Source organism: Lethenteron reissneri, chromosome 53 (genome assembly GCF_015708825.2).
Source record: "Lethenteron reissneri isolate LAM-NWPU_2019-01 chromosome 53, ASM1570882v1, whole genome shotgun sequence".
Taxonomy (NCBI): Eukaryota; Metazoa; Chordata; class Hyperoartia; order Petromyzontiformes; family Petromyzontidae; genus Lethenteron; species Lethenteron reissneri.
This window is the reverse complement of record NC_083831.1, coordinates 890074-898383: the sequence shown is the minus strand read 5'-3', so window position 1 is coordinate 898383 and position 8310 is coordinate 890074. Positions and strand designations below refer to the sequence as shown.

The 8310-nt window shown below is 58.0% G+C and overlaps 1 protein-coding gene across 1 annotated transcript; it reads right to left on the bottom strand.

Annotated features, from left to right (window-relative positions):
• Positions 1-5274: 5274 nt before the first annotated feature.
• OPA3 (outer mitochondrial membrane lipid metabolism regulator OPA3) lies at positions 5275-7168 on the bottom strand. Its single transcript, XM_061573831.1, has 2 exons — positions 6923-7168; positions 5275-6522 (listed from the first exon to the last, which is right to left on the bottom strand). The coding sequence occupies exons 1-2, from the start codon at positions 7151-7153 to the stop codon at positions 6268-6270; spliced, it is 486 nt and encodes a 161-aa protein (XP_061429815.1). The 5' UTR covers positions 7154-7168; the 3' UTR covers positions 5275-6267.
• Positions 7169-8310: the final 1142 nt, after the last annotated feature.

The window sequence follows — 8310 nt, the reverse complement described above, 5'->3', positions numbered from 1 at the left end:
CGAAGAAACGAGAAACGCCTCCAAAATATGTCGTCATCGGGTCCTGTGCACAGGAATTTGCTGGCGCAGCCCGTGTCGACCCTCCAGATGTCCGCAGCTGGAGATGACGCGAACATATCCGGAACGTCCGGCGCTGGTGGCGGAAACGACTCGGGGGGGGGGGGGGGTGTTGCCCTCCATGTCTCTGTCGATGGCAGCAACGCTCCGAGTGAAATCATTCATGGAGGTCCTGCGCCGACGCCCAATCTGCTCCCTTGTCGCTTTGCCATGTCATGTCCCAGACTCCCCACGGAGCTCCACGGCTTGGCGCAGCTGGAGCAGTCGGCTCGGTGGATCTGCGGCTCCAGCCCGACGCCTCCTGCTCACGGCAGGCGCCGTGTCTGCCCGTGCTCCACCCCCACGGCTGCCTGGCCACCCACACGCACAGGGCGACGAGACCGACGTCCTGTGCGTGCGCGGCTGTCGACGGAGTCGGCGAGGCGCCGCGCGTCGGCGGCGACTTTTTTCGCTTTTCCGAATTCATTGGCCAAGGGACTGGGTGCTTACAGCTTGGCACGGGTGACACAAATCCGCCCGCACTCTCTACGTCGTGAGCTCCAGAGAGCTTGAGTTGATATTAGCCGTCTGGAATGTCTCCTTATTGAACCCACCCCAGCTCCAACCTCTCGCTGTCCTGGTTGGTGGAGAGATGGCAGCCGGCAGCAAACTGCGCTGTGGTCTGAGATGAAATTGGGTGGCTCCATTGAACATTCCTCCATCACAGCATGCTGGATAAAGGGCCAGCATGTTGTGGGTCACGTGCTTGCTTCAACATGACTGTTAAAGTCACCGGTCACTACGGTTTGACATTTGTATGTTGAACTTCTTTCGCACTGTACGTAGCCAACCGTGATAATCGGAGGTTGTGGGGGAAGGACAACAAACTAAACACAAATCAGTTTTAAAGAAATTCGTTTTAAACTTCGATAATTTAAAAGTGCCCTCGCTCCAGTGGCTACGTAATATCGCAAGAGCGTTCCAGACGGCAGTCGACGCAGCGCATCTGAAATGCGGCGACCATCTCCGTTCGGTGTCTCGCCAAAAGCCGCTGCTGTGAGGATGCCTGGAGGTGGTGTGAGGATGATTCGTGTCTCTTGACGAGATCAGCAGCGAGTTCTTGTGGTTCATTTGTGGCAAGCGCTTTGTGTGTAATGAGTGCCACCTGAGAACAATGTGTATCCGTTCGGCGACGGGAAGCCATTTACCGTACCGCCAACATCACGATCATCTTGCTGGGACTCACAGAGGCTCACAGACCCAGACTCATACAGAGACCCAGAGTCGCAGAGAAACCCATAGATTCACAGACTCAGAGGCTCACATAGAGACCCATAGACTCACATAGAGACCCACAGACTCACATAGAATCGCATAAACTCACATAGAGACCCATCGACTCACAGAGACCCTGACACTCACACCGATACCCATCGACTCACGTAGAGACACAGAAAATCACAGAGACACAGAAGATCACACAGAGACACAGACATAGAGATCCATCCACTCACACCGAGACCCATCCACTCACATAGAGACCCAGACACTCACATCGAGACACAGACACTCACACAGAGACAGAAAATCACACAGAGACACATAGACTCACATAGAGACACAGACACTCACACACACAGAAAATCACATAGAGACCCATCCACTCACACAGAGACCCAGAGACTCACATAGAGACCCATCCACTCACACAGGGACCCAGAGACTCACATAGAGGTTCACAGACTCACAGACTGAGCTGACTAAGCCGGGGTTCTCGAGTGCCCGAACGAGGCGGCTGGGAAGAGGCATTCATTATTTATTTTCTTGTCTTGGGAGGGGCGGGTGGAGCTGAACTCTCGACGAGTGAGGAGCGGGGTCCCGGCAAACAGAGCCAGCGAAACTCGTGCGTGCGTGCACGTGTGTGTACGTGCGCGTGCACGTGTGTGTGCACGTGTGTGTACGTGCGCGTGCACGTGTGTGTGCACGTGTGTGTGTGCGCACGTGTGTGTGCACGTGTGTGTGTGCGCACGTGTGTAGGCACGTGTGTGTGACGCGCGACGTTCACCGCCAAGCAGGTACAACCCCCCGCTGCTTGGGGAGACGGAGAGTTTGCTGCGTCTGCGTGGCCGGCGGTGTCAGTACGCGCGTGTGCATGTGTGCATGTGTGTATATGTGTACGCGTGTGAGTGTAGGTATGTGTGTGTACGCGCGCGTGCGCTTGCGCGCATTTGGTGGAGACATCTTCCCAGCTACAATAAATAAACGCGATCAGCCAAGAGGCTCAGTGTCGGGGCGCCTTTATTTAATTATTTCACCTTGGCAGGGGGCCGCCGAGGTGCACTGCGACACCCTTTGCCGAGCCGCCGCGAGAGGTCCTGTTAGCAACCGTCTTGAGCCAGGGTCGGCACTTGGGATTGAACTTGGGATTGGGGACGACGACTGGGCCGTCATGGACCGTGGCTGCAAGGTGACCAGGTGATGGCAGTACTATAATGGATTACCGAATCCATCTGTACGTAGCTTTGCGCATCACCGCCCGCTGTATGTGGTGTCTCGCCTCCCACACGAAGCCAAACTCTTCGCGTCGTTCAACGAGTTGGTGATGAAACATTCCAAACTGGAGCAGCGGCCTCTTGTAAGCCTCGAGACTCTGGCGAGCCTCCCCCCCCCCCCCCGCGTCAATCCACATCAGCACTCACGAGCTGGTCGGTGGTGCGCAGCGAGAGCGGTGGCGCAGCGGTTGCCACGCTCCAAACCGCCCCCCCCCCTCCTCCCCCCGCTCTATCCTTCACTGACTGGCGTGGTGAAGTATGGTCAAACAACCGCCTTTGGGGCCCTCATCGACCCCAGCCAAGGCCACAAGTTGCTCGCAAACATCAATAAATAATGGCCGTCGCCTGGCTGGTTCGCCACGGCCGTGCCGACGTGCGAGGAGCGACCAGGGACGGACGGCCGCTCCAGCAACGTGGACGGCAAGGTGGACAGCAAGGTGGACAGCAAGGTGGACAGCAAGGTGGACAGCAAGGTGGACAGCAAGCGCCACGATCGGGCCCTGCCCTCTCTTGGCTCAACACGGGCGGACGCGTGACGTGAAACTCCCGTGGGTGAGCGGTCAAACTGGGGGAGTTGGTGGCTCCTGAGGCTCTCGGGGTGCTTGGACTGCGGTCCGCTCTCCTAAGACGCGGTAAAAGTTCACTACCTCGCCAGGTATGCAGGGGGTCGTGGGGTCGATCCGGGACTTGCTCGATATGTGGAGTTTGGCGGTGACCTTTGGATGAGCAAACCCAGTGCGCCGTTGAACCACTCACGACAGCACACCGCGGTCGGTTTTCCTGTGCCGCAAGGATTGCAATCGTGTGCCCAGGTGTAATGCGAGCGTAAATGGGGTTGCTGCTGGGTTCTGGCCCAATCACACGGCCCGGTATGGGGGGCGTGTGGGAGGGGCTGCCATTCACCTCGGCTCCAATGGGAAGCGAGGTGAATGGAGGTGGAGCCAGCAGGGCAGTATGGGAAGGCCGGATCTGACGATCCGGAAGGGGAGGAGTCAGGGTCACGTGGAAGAGACGATATTGAGGGGAGCCCAGAAGAGATCGGGGCCAGTTGATGGGGTGAAGAAGCGGGACCGCGTTGGGTGGCCGCCGCGCCATCAGCCACGTGGCTGACGGGGCTTCGGCACACCGTCGGCCAGCGGTGTGCGGAGCGGGGAGGAGCGGAGAGACTAACGGGAGAGCGCGTGCGGGGCGCGCGAGAGGAGCTGACGGAGGAGCGTGCGGGGCACGCGAGAGGAGCGTGCGTGGCACGCGAGAGGAGCGTGTGTGGCACGCGAGAGGGAGCGTGTGCGGGGCGCGCGCGAGACGACGCTGGTCCGTGGAGGAGACCAGTGGGGGGGCGGAGAAGAACCTGAATAAAAGACAAGCGGAGACCAGCAGTGCCTGACGGAGTCTTTTATTACACAGGGAGCCTTGAGTGGCGAGATGTTAACTACCTCTCCTGGTATACAGGAGATCGTGGCTTCAATCCTGACCCTGACGACGCCTGCTGCTGTATATTTGGAGTTTACGTGTCTCTCTCCCCGTGGTCGCGTGGATTTTTCTCCGGGTCCACCGGTTTTTCCCTTCACATTTAGAATTTAAGTGCATTTGGCTGCTATACATTTGCACGTGACGTTAAGCCCCACTCCGTCGCCGAGCTATGATTTGTGATCGCCAGGTCGCTCCTGAATGAGGGCCTTATACGGTTAAATAAAAATAGTTTATAGTTACCAGGCATCTGTGTTCATATCGCTCAATCGGATTCCTCCAGTACAGCCTGTTCTCTCTATAATGCGGGAGATGTCACATTCCTGAGGAACACCGCATTATGGAAGAACCACGTTATAATAAATAATAATACATCGGGGTAAAGCGCAGTCCGCGATACCACGCGAGATGCGTAACGTGGACCGAACCAAGAGCGAGGGTAGCGTCTAGAAGTATCACCCAGTAGCATCCCACTGCCTCGTGCGGCCGTGATGATGATGATGATACGCCAAGGCGGCCGTGCGACCGCTTTATCCCTCGTGGCGTTATATCCGATTCGGATCCCGCGATGTGAGAAAAATGCATCCCCCTAATCCCCCCCATACATTCATCGCGTTACTATATATCCAATTCGCGTTGTGAAAACAACAACAACAACGCCTGTGTGACAGGAGAACGGACTCGATTTGGCTGCTACAAATTTCCACACGACGACGATGACGGCGAGCCACTTCGTGTTGGGCTATCAAGTGTGGTCAAGTCGCTTCCAAAAAAAAAAAAGAACCATACAGCTCAGTGCTGCATTTCAGCTCAATCTGATTCCTCCAATGGAGTCCCGTTCTGCTACAACGCCGTAGTAGTTGTGTTGGGAAAGCACGCAATTGTACGAGAACAGACCGTGGCTTTGGCTCTACGTCCCGTTACCGCCAGTGCAGCGGTGGCCTAGAGGCCAGGTGAGGTCGCGAGGTCGCGAGGTCGCGCGGCATAAAGAGACTTTGACAAGCAGCGGCAAGTGAAGGGGACAAACCAAGCGGGCTCCCGGTGGGGGTCTCTCAACGGCGACAGGCTGGGGGCCTGCGTCTGGTGGGGCCTGCGTCTCATGGGGCCTGCGTCTGGTGGGGCCTGCGTCTCATGGGGGCCTGCGTCTCATGGGGCCTGCGTCTGGTGAGGCCTGCGTCTGTTGGGGCCTGCGTCTCTTGGGGCCTGGGTCTGGGGGGGCCTGCGTCTCATGGGGCCTGCGTCTGGTGAGGCCTGCGTCTGTTGGGGCCTGCGTCTCATGGGGCCTGCGTCTGGTGAGGCCTGCGTCTGTTGGGGCCTGCGTCTCTTGGGGCCTGGGTCTGGTGAGGCCTGCGTCTGTTGGGGCCTGCGTCTCATGGGGCCTGCGTCTGGTGAGGCCTGCGTCTGTTGGGGCCTGCGTCTCTTGGGGCCTGGGTCTGGTGGGGCCTGCGTCCGACAGGGGGTAGGCGCGGGAGGAAATGGGCAAGTTCAACCAGAATTGGTTTAGGAAAGCCACACTGATGAGATACTGAAAATCGAAACCGGTCTCGGGTTTATTTGGAGTTTGCATGCATCTCTCTCTCCCCGTGGTCGCGTGGATTTTTCTCCTGGTCCTCCGGTTTTTCCCTCCACATTTGGAATCACAACGTGACGGTGTTTACGGTATTTGGCTGCTGCTATAAATTTCCATACGATGATGAAGATGAACCACTTTGTTGAGCGATCAGTTGTGACGGCCAGCTCGAATCTGAATGTTTTCTTTAGTATTAAGTGCTTGGTTGCTCGGACCCTGATAAGGGGTCCCCCCCCCCCCGACCGAACGGTCCCTGAAGCTATCCAGAGAGACGGTGGTAGTGGGACAGGCGCAGCAGACAACCACCACAAGCGCTACATTCAACCTGTCCCCGCCGCCATCGAGGCCTGGGCTACAGCTCCCCCAAGACATCCTTGGCGGCTTTCTCCGGTCGGCAGGTTTCTCACAACCGGCTCCCGCCGACCACGCCGCACGCACCCGCAACGTCGTCACATTTCTCGCAAAAAACAAAAATCGATCGCCGGTCTCAGCCAGTCATCGTCACAGCGACGACGTTTAACGAGGAGCAAGAGGAGGCAGCGGCGTCCGCAGCACTCCAGAGGGGATCAACGGAGCCTCCCTCCACCACGCAGGGTGGGCGGGGGTAGGCGGGGGACGGGGGTTCCATTCCTCCACCCAAGTTCATTTGAGGCAGGGTGTCTCGCTGTGCGTGTGCCTGCGACCGTCGGGGGCGGTCCTCGTTGGTCCGGCGGTTGTGGCGGTGGCTGACGCGATGGTGGCGGTGGCTGACGCGGAGGAGGAGGAGGCGGTGTGGCCGCCGTGAGGTGGTGGTGGCGACGGTGGAGGCGAGACTTGATCTCGGAGCGCGTCGATTTGGAACTGCAGCGCGTCCAGCTGAGCCGTCAGCTCGGCCTCCTTGCGCCGAGAGTTGGCGTTCTGAGACGGGAGCAAAAATGGCACGGAATGCACGAGGTGCGTGTGCATGTACGTGTGTGTATGTGCGTGTGTGTGCGCGTGTGTACTGGTCGACTCGTGTGTGCTCGGGGAGCGGTAGTGTAGCCGGCGACCCCGAGTTCGATTCCCGCTCACGGCCAACACCGGTGGTGACTATCTGAACTGGTCCTGGGTCTCCCCAAAGTCGACTCGACCTCAACTCGCCACTGGGGAGACAAAGGCGGCCTGGGCGTGGTGCTGGCCACCCACCCCTTCGTGTGCCGTGCCGGCCTTCATAGGTGCTCGCAAACAGCACTTGTCCCAACAGTCTGTTAATGCTATAGGGGCCATCTTTGTACTTGCGTGTGCGTGTGTGTGCGTGCGTGCGACTCGTGGTGCCCACCTGCCTCGCGTACTCCGCCACCATGCACACGCCCCCGATGACGAAGATCACCGCCTCACCCAGGAGCTCAGCCCCCAGCTCTGCCGCCGCCTCCTGGTCCAGCGGCTTCACCTGGGCCCCCCGGAACCCCATGAGTCGCATCTTGGTCTTCATCTCGATCCAGTGGTACACTGCGCGGTGGGTGGGAGGGAGGGTGGGAGGGGCGGGGTGGCAGAACCCCAAGAGCCGCATCTCAACATCTCAAGGGCCGGTGTGGAGGCATCGCAACGAGGGGTTGGTAGATCACCGCGCAGACGTTGTCGCGAAACTCCCTTCTACCTTCTGTCGCGAACCTCCCTTCTACCCATGGGTGGGAGTAGAGGAGGAGCCGTACCCCTGGCTCTGCCAGGAGAAGGCGGTACAGCAGTGTGTGGACTAATCTCCATCTGTTCATTCCATCCGTGGTGGGGGGGGATAGAGCGTTTTCCCCTCGCGCAGGGCGTGGGTTTTCTCCGGCATTGCACCGGTTTTCCCTCCTACCCCGGTGAATAACAAACACGACCTCATCATTAATCGGCTGAACGCATCTTTAAAGAACGAGATAAAAACCTAATGTAGCGGCAGCAGCACCCTCTTGAAAAAGAGTCCTTACGGCTCGGCCTCTACCTGGATACATACGAAATAGCCGCAGAGGTTTCGCGGCTCCAAAACAACGACTGCCCCGGTTAATGCTGCGGTTGGATTAACCGTAGAGGCAAATCCGCCACGCGCCCACCTCACTTCTACTCAGTGCGGACGCTCAAAAACCCGCGACGCCTTCCGCAAAGACCACGGTCGTCCCTCGGTAAATTTTTTTAACGAAATAACTGTTCCTCGAATTCACTTATCAGTTGAAACATAAGTCAAAGTCACCGAGTCTGCACGAGAGGCTGTCTCCACTGCCACAACAGACAACGCGTTGTAAACGAAGCCAGTCGAGGTCTGAACGCTCATAAATGGGTGTCACTGGTAGGCTGAGCGCTCAGATTGGCCGGAGTTGGCGCCCGCGTGCATAACGTAAACACGGATACGGTAGCCAACTTGCTAATGCCAGCCAGAACCATGGGGTCACTAAGGGAGGTGAAACGTTAACCTGCAAATCTGTTAACCAATGTAACTGTTCGCCGAGGGACTGGTGTAGTGTGTAGGCCACTGTGCGCCGCAGGGCGTCATCGTCCACATTTCTTTTCAAGATTTTCACATCGCACACCCCTCAACCGGGATCACACGCAGCAGGGAATCATTGCCGCCTTCTGCGGAAAACTTGGCAGCACCCAAAGAGTCTTCGAGACTCCGTCAAACCCACGCATGCGAGGGTGCAACGCTCTATCACACACACAAGGAACAGGTGGTGGGAGTCCACAATGTTG